Source organism: Camelina sativa, chromosome 14 (assembly GCF_000633955.1).
Source record: "Camelina sativa cultivar DH55 chromosome 14, Cs, whole genome shotgun sequence".
In the NCBI taxonomy this organism is placed as follows: Eukaryota; Viridiplantae; Streptophyta; class Magnoliopsida; order Brassicales; family Brassicaceae; genus Camelina; species Camelina sativa.
Window position 1 is genome coordinate 25723309 of NC_025698.1, and position 22287 is coordinate 25745595.

At 34.1% G+C, this 22287-nt stretch overlaps 2 protein-coding genes and 1 pseudogene across 2 annotated transcripts; 2 read left to right on the plus strand and 1 right to left on the minus strand.

The window, feature by feature from the left end:
- Window positions 962-13134, plus strand: LOC104743983 (annotated as a pseudogene).
- Window positions 17623-19176, minus strand: LOC104742461 (vacuolar amino acid transporter 1-like). The gene is made up of 3 exons (XM_010463470.2): window positions 18998-19176; window positions 18308-18918; window positions 17623-18222 (listed from the first exon to the last, which is right to left on the minus strand). The coding sequence occupies exons 1-3, from the start codon at window positions 19077-19079 to the stop codon at window positions 17701-17703; spliced, it is 1215 nt and encodes a 404-aa protein (XP_010461772.1). The 5' UTR covers window positions 19080-19176; the 3' UTR covers window positions 17623-17700.
- Window positions 19421-22241, plus strand: LOC104742464 (cytochrome c biogenesis protein CCS1, chloroplastic-like). The gene is made up of 8 exons (XM_010463471.2): window positions 19421-19808; window positions 19894-20113; window positions 20200-20311; window positions 20422-20694; window positions 20812-21077; window positions 21211-21367; window positions 21468-21551; window positions 21713-22241. The coding sequence occupies exons 1-8, from the start codon at window positions 19421-19423 to the stop codon at window positions 21860-21862; spliced, it is 1650 nt and encodes a 549-aa protein (XP_010461773.1). The 3' UTR covers window positions 21863-22241.

The following is a 22287-nucleotide window of genomic DNA, read 5'->3' on the forward strand; positions in this document are numbered from 1 at the left end:
GGAATTAAAGCTGCTAAGAAAAAAGGGAAGAAACCGGCAGTGAGTATTGATGTTGAAGATGGTTTGGTGGGAAGGTTAGATCGGATCATAGAAATGAAGGATCAAGAACAAGCAGCTAGGGAGAGAGACACCAAAATGAGATTGCTAGACAGTCTGATTAACAAGGGTGAACTAACACCCACTGAAGTTATACTTAGGGACAAAATGGTTGATCAAATGTTGACAAACATCTAGGTTAAATTCTCTTCACTTGTTGTGTTTTAACTCTTTGTGTTTAATTATTGAAAATTAAACTTGATGTTGTCTGCTTAAACTATCTTGTTGTGGATAACTCTTGCTGTGTTATGTTTTAACTCTTGTTGTTGGGTCGTGTTGTGTTGTGTTTAACTGTTTTTGTCTTTTGTTGCAGGTTTTTGCAGAGACATATGAAGATACTTCGATGTCACGTGAAGGGAAACAAGTAGCGAGTGCAATCTCCTCGAGTGCAAACCGTGAATGTTCTTGTCTTTTAGTGTCTTCTGGTCTTTTAGTATGGCTTTTAGTAGTAGAATCCCGTGAATGTTGCTTCTCTTTCGGATGTAGGTTGTGGTGTTTAGTCCACCTTTTGTAAGGTTTGTATGACTTTTTACCCGTGAATGGGGGTTGATTTGGTCGATTGCTTGTATCTCAACCCGTGAATGGGTTTTGTTTTTGTTTGGTTTTGTGTCTTCTTCTAGGTATATATATTGAAGAGTACTTCTACTTCATTGTTCTCCATTCTCCGATTGTTTCTTCTTTCATTTCTCTTCTCTTCATTGCTTCTTCTTTAATATTCAAAAGAAAAAAAAAACAGCACCAAAACACTTCCGATTCCAAAACCAAAACCAAAACAAATTTAATTCTAGCCTTACTTCAAAAACAATTCCATTACTTTATAAACCAAACTTCCCATAAGCCATACAACAATCTCAAAGTGTCAAAAATGTCTAATTGGAGTTCTGATCAAGAAGTTGATGAAATGGTAGAGGAGGAGGTTGATAGTATAGTGGAGGAGATTCAATACCACTACACTCACCCGGAAGTACCAGCAGCTCCAATATTCCATAGAGTGCACATCAATAGAGACCGCGAAGAAGGCCATAGTTGGTTGTGGAATGATTACTTTAGTGAGAATCCGACATACACCCACGCTATGTTCCACCGTCGCTTTAGAATGAACAAACCATTGATCATTTGTATTGTTAATACTATTGAGAATGGAGTCCCATACTTCAGATAAAGACGAGATGCTACTGGAAGGCTCGGTCTTTCTACACTTCAAAAATGCACGGCGGCTATCCGGATGATGGCATACGGATGTTCGGCAAATGCGGTGGATGAATATTTACGACTGGCTGAAACAACCGCCCACAAATGCCTTGAAAAATTTGTAGAAGGATTTATAAATCTTGTTGGAGACGAGTAACTCAGAAGACCTACAACGGAAGATCTCCAACGATTACTGAATATTGGAGAACATCGCGGTTTCTCCGGAATGGTAGGGAGCATAGATTGTATGCATTGGGAGTGGAAGAATTGTCCAACAGCATGGAAAGGACAATATTCACGTGGATCTGGAAAACCGACAATCGAACTAGAGGCTGTGGCATCCCAAGATTTATGAATTTGACACGCATTTTTCGGACCACCAGGTACGTAAAATGATATCAATGTTTTGGACCGGTCACCGGTGTTTGATGATATCCTAGAGGGACGAGCTTCGAGAGTTACATATGCTGTCAATGGACGGCAATACAAAATGGCATACTACCTCATTGACGGCATCTATCCCAAATGGGCAACTTCATCCAATCCATTACACTTCCACGTGGCCGAAAAGCAAAACTCTTTGCTCAATATCGAGAAGCATGCCGGAAAGATGTAGAGCGTGCATTTGGAGTCTTGCAAGCTCGATTTGCAATCGTGAAGAATCCCGCACTTTTTGGGATAAGAGAAAAATATGGAAAATAATGAGAGCATGTATCATATTGCATAACATGATAGTCGAAGACGAACGGAATGACTACAATTTCTACTATCCATCAGAGTTCCATCACGGAGAAGGAAACAGAACTTCTCATGTCGATTTATCGTTGTCTACAGATATGGCAACAAATCTAAATAACATGATGGGCAATCGAATTGAAAAAAGACTTGATTGAGCATATTTGGCAAAAATTTGGTGCAACCCAACAATAAATCTTATTCCGAATTTTGTAAAATATGTTTAATATTCCGAATTTTGTATCTTATGTTTAATATTCCGAATTTTGTAAAATATGTTTAATATTCCGAATTCTGTAAAATTTTATTGTTTTCTATTTAATGAAATATAAATAATAGAAATAATTTTTTATTCATGATAGATTAGTAAAATTTGATATTTAATTAACAAAAATTAAAAAAATATATTATTTAAATGATGAGCAACCTTGTTTGGGGTACTCTAGTAGAAGGATGATTTTGTGTTCTAAGTGGATTGCTTTAATTATTTTAGTATTAATTATATAATTAATTAATCCTTGAGAAACTTGAGAGGGATGTTGGAGTAATGATGCTCTAAGTCGTAGTTCCCGTAAACTCTATATACGTGTGTGTGTGGATTTACTGATTCCGCATGAATATCTTATCTTTTTTTTTCGAACAAACCCCATATATTAAGTTATCGGAAGGTGATTCTCTTCGAGAGAGAGCTAGTTAGATACCGATGAGCTTACATGGGAAAAACAGAAACCTCGTGCTCTTGCACATTTCGCAAGTTTATCGGCACGGATATTTTCCTCTAGGGAAATAAATCTAATACTAAAACTAGAGAATCTATCCCCGAAATAAATAAAATCCTTCAGTTCTGAGGAAAAGGTTGGCCAGTCTTCGAAATTTGATGTCATCAACAAGAGATCCGAGCAATTCGTAGCAAAAAGAGCTTTATCCAAGTCCAAGGCCAATAAGCACCTCATAGCCCAAACAAGTGTATCCAACTCTGCATGTAAAGGTGAGAGGCTTCGTCGTGATCCTTTTAGCCCCAAATGTAAGATTCTATCACCAATAGACGCAATCCAACCATGTCCACTCCTATCTACCTCTGTATGGCAAGATCCATCGATAAAGCAGACAATGGAATCTTGTGGGATTGGGATCGAAGGTATGTCTGCGCCTACCACCACTGGTGGTGTGTCTCTATTGTTTGCTCTTCTCCATACTTCTTCTTCTTGGGTAGCTTTTTCCAAAGTTTCTTGTGGAGATTCAGAGATATTTTCAAAGACTTTCTTATTTCTTGCCTTCCAAATGTACCACATCACCCAAGGGAACGTTCTCAAGTTCTGATCGAGTGCGCCAAAGTCTCTGCCATGCCCATATAGATAGTCGAGGTTGCTATATAGGGAAGATGAGGGAAACACCATAGGGTGAGAAGGGATTGTCGATAAGGCCCACACTTGACGAGCTGGTGGACATTCAAATAGCATATGATTAATAGTTTCCTCTTCCGCTCCACATCTAGGACAATCTTTATTTCTACCAATATGGCGATAATGCAGACGTTGACATGTTGCCACACACCGAGTCACACATTGCCACACGAAATGCTTCAGCTTTCGTGATGTTTTTAACTTCCATGCTTGCGCCTTAAATGTTGTAACACTAGGCCCCTGAGAAGGGAGGTCGCAGACAGGGCAAGAGATAGCTCTCGCGGCTTCATAACCAGACTTAACGGTGTAGTTTCCAGATTTAGTCAGCGTCCAGGAATACCCATCTCTCGCAGCATTTAAGCTTGGTTTGATCCCCAAAATAAAGGTAATTTCTTTCGGTGGAAAGAATTCCCGAAGACGTTCCATTTTCCATTTTTTGTATTGAAGTCGATCAAGGTGTTAACACAAATCAAGGGATTTCTATCATTGGTTAATCCTTGAGGCGGCCGTGCTGGCGTATCTGGGATCCAAGGTTCAGTGCAGATACACGTGTTAAACCCCGAGCTTATAGTCTTACGAATACCGTACGAGAGAACATGTTTTGCCGCTAGCATACTTCTCCAGCCATATGAAGGCCGATATTATACTTGTACCTCTAATGGGCTACAGTATTTAACATATCGTCCTTTGAGAACTCGGCTAAGGAGGGAATCTGGAAATCTTAACAACCTCCATAGCTGCTTTGCCAAAAGGGCAAGATTAAATTCTTCAAGTGTTCTGAAGCATAGCCCACCTTCTGACATTCGAGTGCACATTTGCTTCCATGAGATCCAATGTAATCCTTTACTATCAGCTCTATTACTCCACCAACAATTGGCAATTGTACTTGTTAGTTTTGAGCAAATAGCTTTTGGTAAGAGAAAACACAACATTACATATGTCGGAATTGCTTGCGCCACTTATTTAATCAGGACTTCCTTGCCTCCCTTGGAGAGGGATTTACATGAATATCTTATCTATGTATGCCACAATATTTTATTTGGTTCAAAATAACAGCACTACCAAGTACCAAACTTGATCAAAATAATTACTCTATAGTTTATATACCATATAGAGTATTCATCTCTTCTTTTTTTCGTTTTCTTAGAAGTGTTTGTATATATATATATTAATTACAATGAACATGTCAAAAAAAAAGTGACAATTACCGAAGTGTTTCTAGCGTTAGAAATTAACTTAGGATATAAATATAATGCCCTTGCGTAGTTACAAGTTTTGCTTGGAAATTTTTGTTTTACTAGAAGTCTAGAACACAAGTGACATTTGTTAGAGACGTAAAGATTTCTAGGAAACAAAAACAAGTTTCTTTCTTTTTGCACAAAGTAGAAAGCTATTATTTTCCCTAACATTTATCACATTTATCACATTTAAATGTAACTTTCTCAAAAATATTCTCATCAGAGCAAAAATGCAAAATGCGACGAAAAAGAGAATTTGTTAGAGTGTATTCTTTTCGTTATCTTTTCTCTGTAATCCATCTGTTCCACAATTTATAACTTTCTACTTTTGTGTATACTTTTCCTTTTCTCCTCTTACTTTTTTTCTATTATATAATTCCTCTTTTTTTGACTTTCAGGTATAGGTGATTGTCATGTTATATGTGGTATCTCTATCCGGAACTGTAAAAGTTAAAAGTTAAAATATAAATATACTGATAGTCTAACATTGTATTACACAAAAATTAAAATAAGTTTAATACACAAAATCTGATCCATCTAGTATCAAATCAACTTATTGTTAATTTCCCCATTGTAATTACAGACACGTAATATTAGTAATAAATAGATCATCTTCGACTATCTTTTATTTTCTCTTTTCTCATAAAATATATTCTCATCTTCGACTACTTCATTCATTCTTCTCCATGAATGTTTGACCCCAAAGTGCGACTATGTTGAGAGAATATATTTTAGTCGTATTTCATCATATTCATTATATCATAAAGGGGAAAAATAATAATTTATTACCTCGACGATACCAACGTAATTCATTCTTTTCACAGACGACCGTTAGGGTGGTCGGCTTCGGCGCACCGAAGACGTTGGGCTTCTTTTGGTCTCCAATTGTAAGTTGTGGTGCAACTTTCTTTTTGTCCCCCATTGTAATCACTTGTGGAATTTAACGTGTGTGACAATTTGGTTTATATAGATTTGTCTCTTTTTTTTTTTTTGGTCAAATATATAGACTTGGTAGATTTGGTTTATATAGATTTGTCTCTATTACTTACTAGTCACGAGTAAATGACTAGTCGTTAATGACTCTTTGGTATTATTATTAGTAGGTGTAGCGCTACATATTGATTTCTTAGTTTTTAATCATTTTGATTTATTAGTTTTTAATCATTTTTAGATTTTTTGAAAATCTATTGATATATCTAGTTACTTTTTTAAAAAATTACAAAATATCATAATCTTATTATATAAAGTTGGGTTTTGAAAGTTAGCTATTAACAAGATTTTGATATGTGTAAAAGTTAATAAATAATAGGAGGAATTTGATTACAACAAAAATAAAATATTTTGTTTTAGAAAAATATTAATAATGTAAAAAGATAACTATCAAAAATTACAGAATTTATAAAAAAAATACAAAGTTTATTAAAATAATTATAAGGAGATTATATATATATTTCATATAATTCGAAATTATAATATTATTAGTTTTAAGTTATTAATTCTACAAAAAAATATAGAAAAATGGATTAAGGAAAATATACAGTTAATTTTCTTAATTCTAAATTTTGTAAATACTCACTTCTATATAAACATAGATCATCTCATATTTAAATAATTTATTCAAAAACACTGGTTTCAACTTTTTTTAATTGGGAAATTCTTTTAATGGAAAGGTAAATTTTTTTTTTTTAAACCAAAATTTTCTCATACTTTCTCCTTTTTTCAGTTGAGAATAGGTAAAATTAATATGTTGACAAAAAAAAGATTAATATATGCATCTTGTTTTCCAAATACTGTATTTTAAAATTTATTGTAGTATTTTTAGATTATTTTATTTAATTTATATTTTGATCTTTGAATTATTTGGAATTCATATATTACTGTGCTTATAATTTTCTATTGTTCCTTTAATATCCAAATTTATTTTTTTCTAATTTCTCCACTTTGATTGGTTGGTCATAAACCTTTTTTTTTTGCAAACATAATTGTTACCATTATTCATTTAATCCCAAAGGGAGATATTGAGTACAAGTCATCCCAGACGTAACAAACCGGCCATCGAATATGGTTGGATCCACGGGCCGAGAATAGATGTAAGGCCCACTTAGGAAAGTAGGTATATGGACAGAGAGTAGACATGGGCTCACTAAACAAGGTGGTGGTTGATGCGTTACATACACAGAGGCTACATCATGGTGTGTCAAAGATACTTCCATGAATACATTGAGAAATTTAACATTAGTTACTATCAAAATATTTTGTGACATTAGAAAAAAGTTTTTACTTTCATTGGTTGTCGGAGCAAACCATTTTGAGATAGCAAAAAGACGTGAACATTTTCTCTCCACACAGGAGGAGGGTAGAGCCGAGGTTCTCTCTATGGTGGAGAAGGTTGGAAACAAGGTTATCTCCCCAAGGGAGGAAGGTGGAGAAGGTTGGGCGCAAGGTTATCTCCCAAGAGAGGAAGGTGGAGCCAAGGTTCTCTCCATGGTGGAGGAGGTTAGACGCAAGTTTATCTCCAGAAGGAATGAGGGCGGAGCTGATGTTTTCTCCATGGTGGTCATACATTATTGTGATAATATATCGTTGATTAGTATATTATGTAATATATAAATACATAAAACCAACTAATTTATTTTAACTTCTACATAGTTACTATCACGAATACATTGAGAAATTGAACATTAGTTACTATTAAAAGATTTTGTGACGTTAGAAAAAGGTTTTTACTTTCATTGGTTGTCGGAGCAAGCCATTTTGAGATAGCAAAAAGACGTGAACATGTTCTCTCCACACAGGAGGTGGCAGAGCCGAGGTTCTCTCTATGGTGGAGAAGGTTAGACAGAAGGTTATTTCCCTAAGGGAGGAAGGTTGAGGAGGTTGGACGCAAGATTATCTCCCCAAGGGAGGAAGGCGGAGCCAAGGTTCTCTCCATGGTGAAGGAGGTTGGACGCAAGGTTCTCTCCATAAAGGATGAGGGTGGATCCGAGGTTTTCTCCATAGTGGTCATACATTATTGTGGTGATACATCATGATTACTATATTATATAATATATTTTTTTATTCAAAATATTTTTTTGAGCCAACAATTATACCATATGCTTAACGTGTTCATATATACATTTTCTAGGTGGCGATAAAAAATATATTTGTAACATAGAGTATATTTAGGTGTTAAAAAATACACTTTTAATAGTATCATACATAAAATATTTGTAAATAAAAATAAATCAGTATTATAACAAAAATAAAATTTATACAAATTTTAATATATTTTTGTTAAATTTAATTTAATTTATAAAACTTTATCCCGTACATCGGGCGGGTCCTCATCTTTTTCCTAATGCTGTATTTTAAAATTTATTGTAGTATTTTTAGATTGTTTTATTTAATTTATACTTTTATTTTTTATTTGGGATTCATATATTATCATGCTTATAATTTTCTATTGTTTCTTTAATTATGCCAAATTAATTTTCTTCTAATTTATCAACTTGATTGGTTGGTCATAAACCCTTCTTTTTTTGCAAACATAATTGTTAACATTATTCATTCAATCTCAAAGAGAAATAACGAGTATAGGCTCATCAACCTAATAAATGAACAAAATAGGCAAATCAAACACAAGCGTACAACAAACATAGATAGATAGATTGGAAAAACATAAATAGTTGTTGATAGATCCATAGTAGCTCAAAGACTCTGACACCCTGGTTTGCGAAAAGGTTTAAAAGAATTGATTTGGCCATATACGTCACCAAAATGCACTTATTTTTTCGGTCAAGGGTCTTGAGAGAACTTCATGATGGGTGACCTTCCTGGAAGTGATTGTCGGAACTGTGCGAGTGAAGAGAAAACACAGGAAAATATCATTTGTTAATTTGTAAGGTAGGTAAACAAGTTTTTAAAACCTCCCAGACGTAACAAACCGGCCATCGAATATGGATGGGTCTACGAGCTAGAAATAGATGTAGGGCCCAGTTAGGAAGATGGGCCCATGGACTGAGAATGGACATGGGCTCACTAAGCAAGGTGGTGGTTGAGGCGTTACAGAGACATATGCTGCATCATGGTGTGTCAAAGATATTTCCACGAATACATTGGGAAATTTAACATTAGTTACTATCAAAAAAATTTGTGACGTTAGAGAAAGGTTTTTACTTTCATTGGTTGTCGTGGCAAGTCATTTTGAGACAGCAAAAAGACTTGAACATTTTATCTCCACACAGGAAGAGGGCAAAGCTGAGGTTCTATCTATGGTGGAGAAGGTTGGACACAAAGTTATCTACATAAGGGAGGAATGTGGAGTAGGTTGGACGCAAGGTTATCTCCCCAAGGGAGGAAGACGGAGCCGAGGTTCTCTCCATGGTGGAAGAGGTTGGACGCAAGGTTCTCTCTATAAGGGATGAGGACGGAGCCGAGGTTTTTTCTATGGCGATCATATATTATTGTGATGATACATCATTGATTAGTATATTATGTAATATATTTTTTATTCAAAATTTTTTTTGAGCCAACAATTTTAGTAATTAAAAAACTATGCAGAAGTGAAAGTAAAATAGTCGGCTTAATATGTTTATATAGACATTTTCTAGGTGGTGATAAAGAATATATTTGTAACAGAGTATATTTAGGTGTAAAAAATACACTTTTAATAGTAACATACATAAAAGATTTGTAAGTGGATATAAATCAGTGTATTATAAAATTTATAAATAACTTACAACAAATTTTAATATATTTTTGTTAAATTTAATTTAATTTATAAAACTTTAAACCCGCACATCGGGCGGATCCTCATCTAGTATTATATAAACCTTAGTTTTCAAAGTTAGTAATTCATATAATCGCGACATGTATGAAGTATATCAATTACATTTTGATATATGTGAAAAGAAAATTTATTTAATAATTATAGACAAATTAAAAATCCTAAAAATAAAAGGATTACAATTAATATTTTTTGAAAGTATATAAAACAAAAGTAATTTATTATATCACTAATTTTAATAGGAAGTTTATCTATTAAATTACTAATTTCAATAGGAAAATATGTGCAATTAAGAAGGAAAATATTTGCAATTAATAAGGAAAATATTTGCAATTTAATTGCAATTATTATTCATTATAATCATATAGTAAACAGAAATTTATACAGAAAAGTGATTAAAGTATGAAAAGGTTTAATGTATTAATAATAGTGATTAACATAATGTAAGAAATATATAAAAAATCAAAATAAAAAATTAATGTAATTTTCTTAAGTTTTTCAATCAGTGAATGATTTGATAGCGTATTCAATATTATGTTATTATATAAACCATGTGATCAAGACACATGTCAATTTAACAATTAAAGATTTTGTCATGTGTTATACAAAAACTTTGTTTTAACATATTTGTAAATTCTAAAAAATTGAAAATTTAAACAATTTAATAAATATAAAAAGATAATTCATATATGTATATAATAATAATACTAATTCTATAAGAAAAAAATTAAGAAAATTATACAATAAATTACTATAATACCATAATTAAATAAATTATACTGTCAGTTATTAATCCTAAAAGAAAAAGGATTGAAGATACTCACCTTTACATAAACAAACAATTTTCTCATAATAACGTCTTTGAATTTTTGATTAATTTATGATAATGTTGGACAAGTAGTAAAACTATTATTTATCAGATTACAAAATTGGGAAAGATTACAAAATTGGGAATGAAGGATGTTGTTGTTGTACTTCATTGGATAAGTAAGTTACATTTACATTGTTTTTACTGGGGCAGGAAAAGTTTCTGACACCTGCGTGGATCCAGCGGTTTGTAGAAAACATAAGCTCAGCGCCTGTTCTAATGCTAGATGCAAATCTTAGTACTCTTGCTTTGGAAGCATCTTGTAAATGTAATGATTATAGCTTTCTCAATTTGATTGGTCTAACCATCGTTTTATCTGTCTTCTTAACGTTTTCCTTCTTGAAGTGGCTGCAGAGTTCAATGTTCCTGTATGGTTTGAGCCCGTGTCAGTCACAAAGTCTCAAAGAATCGCCTCAGTTGCCAAGTATGTGAGTGCCATGTCTCCCATACTCATGAATACTAGAGTCTTTTGGTTCTCTATGTTTATTTGCAAACAAAAAGATTTGTAATTGTTTCTTTCAGACAACGATAGTGTCCCCAAACCAAGACGAACTCATAGCAATGGCCAACGCTCTCTGCGCCAAGAATATGTTCCACCCCTTTAAATCAGAAGAAAACAAGTTGTCCATCGAAGATATGTACCCCGCGATAAAGCCAGCCATTAGGATTCTTCTTGAAAATGGTATTAAAGTAGTTATTGTAACCCTTGGATCCAATGGAGCTCTCCTATACTCCTAGGGGAACCCGAAAAAGGCTCTGAACATAAACCGAAAATTCCCCAAAAGTGGAGAGATTTTCAAAAGGGTGCATTCTGTATGTTCACCATACCTGTTTACTGAACTTGAATCGTATCACCGCTTGAGTCTTTACGCAATGCATTTCCCAACCATACCAGCCAAAGTCAAGAAGCTGACTGGTGCAGGTGATTGATATGATCATGAGACAATCCAAGAAGACCCTTGAGTATTGTTCAACACGAACGTAGTCGTAGATCAATTCTTCCAGCCAAACGACTATTTGGGATACATTCTTACCTCATTTAGAGCATATCTCGAAGTGGAATCAGTCCAATCAGAGTTCGGATGAAGGAGTTATTTATTTTACAAATTAAGTAAACTCATGGCTATGCGATTTGGACCTACGAGCATTCAACGGCGGATTACAATTAATTCAGAAGGATTCAAGCTATGAACCAAACTGTTCTGGAATCTTGATCCATTCCGGAACCATAGAGAATTGAAATCACATTAAGACCAGTTCATATGTGAAAGATATGGATATTTCAAGTCAGTGGATCTATCTCCGTCCAAACTTCACGTCTGAGTCAAAGATCGTATTACACATACCAACTCAGAAACAATTGCGACACAAAACTACTTGGAGGATGTTAATGGATCTCTTATGTTTCCAAGAAGCTCAGAAACAGAAGATTTGGCCTAGGGAATACAAGGATACACTCCATTTACCAAAAGAGGTCAATCTAGTTCTTCACCTGAAGAGTTTTAGGTCCAATTGGTTTAGGAGCTTCTAGAATTATGTTTGGCAGCCAGGAGTTGTTTCTACTAAGACCAAGATGAACAAATCATACATCCCATGTTGTTTCTCATCAGCAAGTTGAACCAAAGAGTCAAAGAGAGAGAAGATCAAGGAAACACTTAATAGGTCAATTCAAGAGCTTATGGCCAAAGAGAGCATGGGAAATTCTATTGGGGATGATATCTATCAAGTCCAGTCCACTTTGAGCTTAATACAAGTCCAAGAAAGCCCAAAATAATCATTTTATTTTGTAGTCAAAGAGGAGTGACGAAAATAGAGTTTAACTCAGCTTGGGAAGGATACTTGGGGAAGGGAAACATGCACTAAGAGTTGGGTCTTCATTCAACTATCTTGGGAAGAGAAACATTGGGTTTCCATTCAACTTACTATCTTTATTTTTTTTTTAGTTTCAAGAATCATCAATACTTGGCTTTGTTACCAAGTTTCTTATCCTTATATAAACACATGTAATCTCATTTGAGAATAATCAATCATTTTTATCTTTTATTTGAGAGTGGTAAACTCCTTTGTTCCTTTGAAACTTGTTTATTCTCCTTGGTGGGTTACATCAAAAAGATCTCCTTGGTGGGTTACATCAAAGAGTTTTCGATATATCAAGTGATTTCGTCGCACTTGACGTTGTCATTCATTAGCTGAGGATTGAAAAGTCTTTACAAGAGAGTCTAGGGCACAAGGATTTTCGGATTCGTTTCACGCCTTGTCATCTGTCTCCGCGAAGCGTCTATCTAAAGTTCCACCGCCTTGCTTTGTTTGGTTTGTTTTAAGAGAGTTTGGGCATAAGGATTTTCGAGTTTATCTCACGCCTTTTCAGCCAGTTTCACGAGCCATCGAAGTTCTAGGATTATCAGTCTACCTACCTTAGAGCGTCGATTCCTTGGGAGAATCACATCAGTGATTGTCTAGTAGGTGGCACAGTCGTATCACTAAGCGATGGGTTAGATATAATCCAGAGTTTAGCGGTTGGCATTGCCTCTGCTAAAGCAGCAGTTGAGTCAGACGACAATGTGCCTCCTGAGTTCAACTTGGATCTTGTTTCCGGTAATGGACTAATTATGTGTCAATAATATGAATGAGAGTCTGAATTATGATTTGAAGTTTTCGGTTTTATGAGTCTGAGCTGGTTTACGTTTTTGGATTTGGTTTGAACGTACAGATGATGCAAAGTTTGTGTACAATGGGGCGAAGATGTTGATGGTTCATCAGTCGATGCTACGAAGGATGATATTGTTGTTTCTTTTTGTTAAAGCTGTCATTGGCCTTAGTTATTGTTTTATGTAACAATATGAAAATTTTCTTTTAAATTTCTGTAATTATTGCTGACAAAAGTAGTTTGATGGTTTGTCTAATAGCCTAGTCCTATCAAAATAAAGTCCAACAGATTCCCAAGTTTGGAAATCAAATTAGTGATAACATGTACAATTTTTCGACCATTTTTCTGATATGGTCTATGTGCGGGCAAAAAAAGATAGGACTATGTGAACCTCAAGCAATTTCAGAATGGACTTAGTCTTAATGTTATAGAGGTCTTTTAAATTTCTAAACTTAATAATATTTATTGGCCAATATGGGAACGGTGAACCTAATATTTTGATGAACTTTCCTTTAGGGATAGCATGCATAATGTTAGAATGGCTTTTCTCGTCTCAAAATCTTCCCGTTAACTCTATAGTTTTTTTTTTAACTGGACTAAGATACGTGCGTGTGATGAGAAGTACTGTTTCTATCGTTATAAACTTAGGATATAAAGATAATGCCCTTGCCTAATTACTACTTTTGCTAGGAAATTTTTTGTTTTACTAGAAGTCTAGAACACAACGTGTGTACCTTTTTTTTGGATGAATTTGTTAGAGACGTAAAGATTTCTATGAAACAAAAACAAGTTTCTTTCTTTTTGCACAAAGTAGAAAGCAATTATTTTCCTTAACATTTATTACTTTTAATTGTATTTTTCTCAAAAATATTCTCATCAGAGCAAAAATCCAAAATGCGACGAAAAAGAGAATTTGTTAGAGTGGATCCTTTTCGTTATCCTTTCTCTCTAATCCATCTGTTCCACCATTTATAACTTTCTACTTTTCCTTTTCTCTACTTACTTTGTCTATTCTATAATTCTTCCTTTTTTGACTTTCAGGTATGCGTGTTTTGTCATGTTAATATGTGGGTATCTATCCGGAACTATAAAAGTTACAACTTAAAATATAAATATACTGATAGTCATAACATTGGATTACACAAAAATTAAAATAAGTTTAATACATAAAATCTGATCCATCTAGTATCAAGTCAACTTAATTGTTAGTTCAAAACATGAGATGGCCAAAGCAACAGATAGTGGAGTTTTATATTTTTTTTTTCTCCAAAAAATATTGGTTTAGTGGAACTAGTAGGAAAATAACAAAAAAATGGAGGATTAGAAGGATTTAAACTTTTAGACGTAAGTTCAATTATTAAATGGCAATGCGATTTGGCAACAGTGCAGTGATCCTGATTGCACAACAGTGCAGTAATCTTAATTGTATGTCACCACCGAATATCAAAACGATTAATTAGAATGTAGTGTCTAGTGTGATTCAAGTGTCGTTGAATATGCATATTTATAAACACGATGAACCTTCTCGTGGGCGCCGAGCATACGTCCATAAACCAATAGGGACCTATCCGGCTAACCCTACAAAAAATTAACGCTAATTAATGTTGCAAATAACGTTAGATTTTCTTTTTGGCTATTTTCTGTATACGTATGATAGTTTCCATATACTTATAAGGCAATTGGCATGGTCATGCATGTTTTTAATGTCGTCTATGCAAAACATTAGTGAAGTGGGGTGCCTAAGACTTGAGGTTTTAGACAAAATGCTAAATCTGTGATATCTTTCTCTTTTTAGCTACGAGGGTAATTTCACAGAGATAATAATGTCTGTGCAAACGCCAGTTATAATGATAATCATCAAAACTTCACCATCTCCTTCCAACTAAATAATCGCAGTAAAGCTTCTGAACCATGTTTGTTGTAGTGAAAAAAGCAGAGCTTCTCTCCTTCAGCCTCAAAAGTGGAACAAACTGATCAAAGTCTAGCTGAATCCCAACACTTTGTATCGCCATATATAATTTCATTTAACAAAAGAATGGGTTGATTGTCCAATATACATCAGCACCATTATTATGAACAACACTAGGGGAACAAAACAATCAGTATTATTTGCTTCTACACATTCCTTTGTATCGCGCTTTAGCTTGAAGAGCCGTATTATAAGGACTTTCTCGAATATTATTAAAAAATAAAGTTGTTATGAGCTTTCTAATTATGATTAATATATTTTGTGTGTGTGTGTGTAAGCTTTAATAACAATTTAGTTACCCAATTAAACCAAAATACAGTATATGTACAAATACCTGCAGTCGCCTAACTTACAAAAAAATAAACAATGGTGGGATCTCATATAATCGTTTTAGAAATCATAATGAAATGACATTTATGGCTCTGAACTGCTTGAAGATGCTAAAACATTAATCGGATTGGCCAGCCTCTGCCAATGAATTCACTCATTGTATAGAAACAAGTTTGTTGATTTTCTATTTGCTGTAAATTGTAATATTTCATGTGATGAGGCTGTTACGTTGTCCTTAATAATGAAGCTCTTGATAAAATGAATAATTTTATTTAATATATTGACACGTTGATTCGTGATATAAAGGGTTCGAATGGTAAAGGCGGATTTGGTAGTACGGAACTAATAATTTGATAGTAGGGTACGGTTCAACTGCGGTACGTGCGGGATAAAAGTATTTGCGGGACAAGTGCGGTTTATGCAAAATAAGCGGTACAAAATAATGTTTGATTGGTGAAAAACTATTTGCGGTGCATATTTCATATTATTTTATTTTATTTTATTAATAACTAGTATAATTATATATTTTAATTTGTTTTGTATTAATAATTCAATATTTTTATTTTTGTATATATTTAGTATAAAGTATAATTGTCATATATTTTCAAAGATTTTGTAAATATATATTTTTTTGTAGAAAATTTATTTAACATAAATAAACATAATTGTATAAAACTTAGGCAGTGAATGGTAACATGTATAAGTGGGTATTTGAACATTTTTAAAAAAAAATCTGATTCATGTTACCATTCATACATTTAGTGGGCAATAGACGTTTTTCAAAAAAAAAATGAGAAAACCACTTTGCGTTTTTTAAGGGAAGGTAATATACTCTTAGACCGCTTTTTGTTTGTCTAGAATCAATTAGGTAGCGTTTTTGTAGATTACGCACTGTTATTTTATTCTTTTTTAATTATTTATTTTATAAAGAGAGTAATAATTAATTAAATTTCAACAATAACTCTATGCTATATTTGATCAAAAACAAAATCTCTATGCTATAAGTATTTTCGATTTTAAAAGTTCTGATAAATGAATTACTTTTTATTTATTTTTATAAAAAAAATTACTTCATTGTTCTTCACAAACTACAAAATAATCACTTATAATATGGAAAAACAGATCCAAAAAACTTAAGTCAGGTTTAATCAAAAAATAATTTTAAATTATGTCATCTAAAATGTATCATATTTATGTTAACTAGATTTAACAATTTACAAGTAAACTATAGTTTCTTCTATAATGAAATTATTTTTAAAAGATGTATTTCTTCATTATTTGATAAACAAAATTTTACATGATTATAACTTTGGTTTTTAAAGTTCATAAATTATAAATAAAAATGAAAATACTATTTTGCTAACAATAAAAACTATAATATGTTTATAATGTGTAACTATAAAAGTATATTAATATAATATATTTTTTTATAATGTGTAACTATAATATGTATTATGCACCGCTTATTGTTTTTTTCACCAATCGAACATTATTTTGTACCGCTTATTTTGGAATAACCGCACTTGTCCCGCAAATACATTTGTCCCGCACGTACCGCAGTTGAACCGTACCGCACTAGCAAAATTTTTGTCCCGCACTACTGAATCCACAGTTACCATTCGGACCCTTAATATCTATCATAAAAAAGTTATAAAATATTTTCACATGTTTTTTAATATTTAACTAATAATAGTAACAATTAAAATATAATATTATTTTAATATTATACAACAATGATATAGGAGGAATGATAATAAAAGAGATATTAGATAGAAGTATATATATATATATATATATATATATATATATAAGTGGGAGAAAGATAACAGATATATATTAAAAATAATAACAATAGTACTTTTTGCTTTTGTCAATAGAAAACCGCTGGGTAAAACCCATTATCATTATTGATTACAAAAGCGGTCCACGTTATAAACTGGTGGATAAAACTGCATATTTTTTTTTCTAAAACCACACATTGTTGAAAAGTTCTTTGATTGGTAACAAAAAATCGTTTTTGTGTTTTCTCTCTCTAATTCCGCTTTTTTTCTGTCACCATTCATGGCCAAAGTTTATTAGACTATTTACTATTACGTTGTTGGATAAAAGAAATTTTATCCAACAATGACACGTTTTTCGAATGGCTATTACTCTATTACTGTTACAACAGAGTATATATATTTTAAGCAAAATAAATATTATTATTATTATTATTATTATGAAATATTACATAAAAATATAGAAAGATTACGTAAAAAAAGTAAAGATTTTCGTACACTAGATAAAAAAAAAATTAACTCGTTAATATCATTAACTTTGTTTTTATTACAGTTACATATATTATTACAATTTCACCAGTCCAATTTTTTGAAAAGTTTCATAGGCAAAATCATGGAGTATTGGAGTCTAGAAACTTGAGGGAACAAAAAATTGAACATTTGCAATTTTTATCAACTCACAAGTGAACAATGATCCCAACAATCGCCGAGTAAGTCCCCGTGACCATAAGAACTAAACCCATCGCAATAATCACCACCAAAACCACACTCTCAAACTCCATACATCTCCTATAGCCCTTACTGATCTTTAGATAAATTGCACATGGAAATACTATCGAAGTAAAACTAGTCAAAAGTGCGCCTATAAGTGACATTACATACCCAAACAATGGCACAACAAGTGCAACCAATATTGTTCCTAAAACCAGCCCGGTTCCGGTCAACATACGAACGCTTCTCCTTTTATAGTTTGCTTTCATCAACCGGGTATTGATTGCTTCCATGATGGGAGAAATGATTAATGCATATTTGGTTAGGGGGCTCACGATTGTGGTAGAGATTGCTATCACCGCGCTGACCTTATGTGTTGGAAGGTTTAAAGTGATTTGTGATTGCACCTCTTCTCCATACATTAAATATCCAAATATTCCCATCACACCGTATATCATTGATGATAACGCAAAGCTTATGAAAAGAATCTTTAAATACACAAAAATAAAACAAATTAAATAAAAACAATCTTGGTACGTAACTAAAAATGTTTTCCATGACAAATATGAGTACCTTAGGGAAATGGTTTTTGTTCTTCATAGAATTGTAGATGGTTGGGAAGACCGGATGTGCTGTGTAGCAAACAAGATACAAACTAACTGAAGTGGGAATCCCTGGCCAGTTGACCAAAACACCTTTGTTCTTAAATCCGACACCTTCAATATCGCCGATCCAAAAAATAGACATTACTAGTATACAAGAAACAAGGATCCCACCGGCTGATATATACGAGAGAAAAACATGTGTTTCCAACCAAACTGTTGGAACAACGATTAAAGAAGCAACAACGATAAACAAGTACTTTTTGTCGAGTATGAAACATCCACGAAATCGGATTGCCGCATGTGGAAACATGTGAGACATATTGTCAGCTTCTAAGATCAAGATTGCCGTGGCGACTAGGTACAGTTCGATGTATATGAAGATAGAGACTAATAACCGACCTTTCCTCCCAAACGCTTTGTACGCTATATCAGGGTAACTACGAGTCGTTGGCTCGAGTTTAAGGCAACGTTGGAGGAGTAAACCAGTGTACCAAGTCGTAGCTCCAATCAGAAAGAAAAATAGAAAGCTACTCCATCCACCGGAGGCAAGTGCATAAGGAACAGCCAAGATTCCAACACCTAACACATGTATTAAGCCTAAGAGTGGATATTATATATAGTTCTATAAAAAAAAAGTAGCACTGTTATAATTTGATACCTGACAAAGAGTTCAAAGTGTTGAAACAAGCGTGGACGGAGGAAACACCAACGTCACCGTTAATGTCGTCGGAATATTCCATCTCCGGGGGGTTTATACGTTTTTAACACATGTATTAACCAAAAAAAATAAAAAAGCTTGTAAACATGTCAATTATTGAGTAATGATGTGTGTGTGGAGTACACATGTTTTGTGTTGTTGTGTCAGTGTGCTTATGTATGTATATTTATAGTAGACCAAAATAATAAACCGGAAAGTTGGTGATTTAAACCGGTTAAATGTGAAACCGGTTCGGAGTTTTATCTTCTTCTTCGTCAGAAAGATAACAGAGTTGCCACCAAAGCTCCAGTTTTTATCCCCACCACACAGCAGAAGAAGCTTTGAGGAATGAGAAGAAGATAGAGAGAGCTCAAAGTTTCGAATATGATTGTAACACTAAACCCTAGGATTCTCCATTTCTCCAAGCTCCACCCTCTTCCTCGTTCTTCTTCTTGTTTCTACAGAACTCGGAATGTGTCTCTGACCACAAATTGTAAGCTTCAGAAGCCTGAGAATGGGAATCAGAGAAGTAGCGGAAATCTCACGAAGACCATTTCGCTTTCCGATTCGGCGCCGCCGGTCACGGAAGAGACGGACGTGGAAGTTTCCGGCGATCGGGTTGTTAAGGGAGGTGGTAATGGTGGTGGTGGTGGAGGAGACGGAAGAGGGTTAGGGTTTTTGAAGAAGTTACCGAGAAAGGTTTTGTCAGTTTTGTCTAATTTGCCTCTTGCGATTACAGAAATGGCCACCATCGCTGCTCTTATGGCTCTTGGTAAGTCCTAGTTCCTTCTTTTGGATGTTGAGTTTGTTGCATTAGGTATTTGAGAAACTGATCAAAATTTTTCATCTTTTTTAAGGGACTGTGATTGAACAAGGTGAAACCCCTGATTTCTATTTCCAAAAGTATCCAGAGGATAATCCTGTGTTTGGGTTCTTCACTTGGAGATGGATTTTTACACTTGGATTTGATCATATGTACTCTGCTCCTATCTTTCTTGGGATGTTGCTTCTTTTAGCTGCTTCACTTATGGCTTGTACTTATACTACTCAGATACCTTTGGTTAAGGTTGCAAGGAGGTTTGTGTTCTTTTCTTTACTTTGTTACCGTGTTTTACCTCCTTGTTTTCTAAAGAAGAAGAGCTCATGAGTTTAGCAAATTGCAGATGGAGTTTTATGAAGTCAGATGAGGCAATTAAAAAGCAGGAGTTTGCAGATACTTTGCCAAGAGCATCCATTCAAGACTTGGGAATGATTTTGATGGGTGATGGATTTGAGGTTAGGATTATTTCTATCCTTTTCAACTTCTTCGATAGGAGTCTGTGAGGTTGTTCTTTAGATTGTCTTGGTTTAAGTTGTAGTGATTTTGCAGTTTGTGTGTTCTGCAGGTGTTTATGAAGGGTCCTTCATTGTATGCTTTTAAAGGTTTGGCTGGTCGATTTGCGCCTATTGGAGTACATATATCAATGCTTCTGATTATGGTGGGTGGAACCCTCAGTGCGACTGGGAGCTTTAGAGGCTCGGTCACAGTTCCTCAAGGGTTAAATTTTGTCATGGGAGATGTCTTAGCACCAATTGGGTTTTTCTCAGTTCCAGCAGATGCTTTTAATACTGAAGTTCATGTTAATCGATTCACCATGGATTATTATGATAGTGGAGAGGTGAGTGTTTTGTTTTGCTTACTCTGCACTCTCTCTCTTCATGATTGAAATGTCTTGTGACCATTGACAATTAAATAGAACTCTTTGTTTGATATTTTCTTTTCCCATGTTATGTAGATCTCACAGTATCACTCTGATCTTTCACTCCGTGACCTTAATGGGAAAGAGGTTCTGAGAAAAACAATTAGCGTTAATGATCCCTTGAGATATGGTGGGGTCACCATATACCAGACAGATTGGAGTTTCTCAGCCTTGCAGGTGACAAAGGATGGTGAAGGACCATTCAACTTGGCTATGGCACCTATTAAGATCAATGGAGACAAGAAGTTATATGGGACCTTCTTACCAGTTGGTGATACTAATGCTCCCAATGTCAAAGGAATGTAAGAACCTCTTTACCTTTGATGAACTTACAAGAGTATGAGAGATGTAACTTTTTCTTGGATTCTTGACATAGTTATATTTTGATGTGTCTTGTATAGGCCTTAAACTTTGCTCCTGTTGAGTTTTTTTCAGATCTATGCTAGCTCGGGATCTACAATCTATTGTTGTATATGATCTGGAAGGAAAATTCGCTGGAATAAGGAGACCAAACTCGAAGCTTCCCATTGAGGTTAATGGTATGAAGATCGTCATTGAAGATGCAATTGGAAGCACTGGTCTTGAGTTAAAGGTAAGAAACACTTCTTGAAATGGCACTGGCACATACAAAAGATGAGACTTAGTTTCTTTCAATATAATACAACATCTTTGTTCTTGGTCTTGTTTCTCAGACTGACCCAGGAGTACCAGTGGTCTATGCTGGTTTTGGTGCTTTAATGCTCACAACCTGCATTAGTTACTTATCTCATTCACAGGTAAAAGTAACACTTAAAATCGTTATCAATCAAAGTCTTTATACCGATGTGTTTTGGCATTTGGGTTTACTAGATTTTGGTCTTCCACCTCCAGCAACCTCTTCATCATCTAACTCTGGTTTCCCTTTTTCTCTTATGTTTGTTTGAAACGTTATATGAAGATATGGGCACTACAAAACGGAACAACATTGGTGGTCGGAGGAAGAACCAACAGAGCGAAGAACGAATTCCCTGATGACATGAATCGATTGCTCGATCAAGTTCCTGAGCTAATCAATAAGAACACTTCAGTTGTCTCTGAGCAATCTTGATTAGCTCTTCGAACTCTGGTACATTTCAAGACAAAACCAATATAGTTGTACAGAATTATGAAAGAAGGTATATAGTTTTCAAGAACACATACACATTCACATTCACATTCTACATGTTGCTGATCATATGGGAAGAGAGAGAGAGAGAGAGAGAGAGAGAGAGAGAGCTAGAAAGTTAGAGACTGAAACTTCAGAATCGATTTGCATGGAGGTTTTGTTTGAAGAGTCAGAGTCTTAGCTTCTACACCGTGAAGTTAGAGAATAGATGGTGAATACTGTACTATTTTTTTGTGGGTAGGTTTTCTTGTTTGTCAAGTTATATGATCTGTATGTATCTCTCGTAACTACAATTCATCGATACTACAATTGTTTTTTACTAGCTCTGTTATATTATCCTCTGTATAAATATTTTACCCTGTAAACAA

Excerpts from the sequence above, each read along its gene's own strand:
- LOC104742461 (XM_010463470.2), bottom strand. The coding sequence starts at position 19,079 with ATGGAATATTCCGACGACATTAACGGTGACGTTGGTGTTTCCTCCGTC. Across the intron at positions 18,919-18,997 it reads CACTTTGAACTCTTTGTCAG|GTGTTGGAATCTTGGCTGTT; the intron begins GTATCAAATTAT and ends TACATGTGTTAG. Across the intron at positions 18,223-18,307 it reads ACAAAAACCATTTCCCTAAG|ATTCTTTTCATAAGCTTTGC; the intron begins GTACTCATATTT and ends GTGTATTTAAAG.
- LOC104742464 (XM_010463471.2), top strand. The coding sequence starts at position 19,421 with ATGATTGTAACACTAAACCCTAGGATTCTCCATTTCTCCAAGCTCCAC. Across the intron at positions 20,114-20,199 it reads TTGGTTAAGGTTGCAAGGAG|ATGGAGTTTTATGAAGTCAG; the intron begins GTTTGTGTTCTT and ends AGCAAATTGCAG. Across the intron at positions 21,368-21,467 it reads GCACTGGTCTTGAGTTAAAG|ACTGACCCAGGAGTACCAGT; the intron begins GTAAGAAACACT and ends CTTGTTTCTCAG.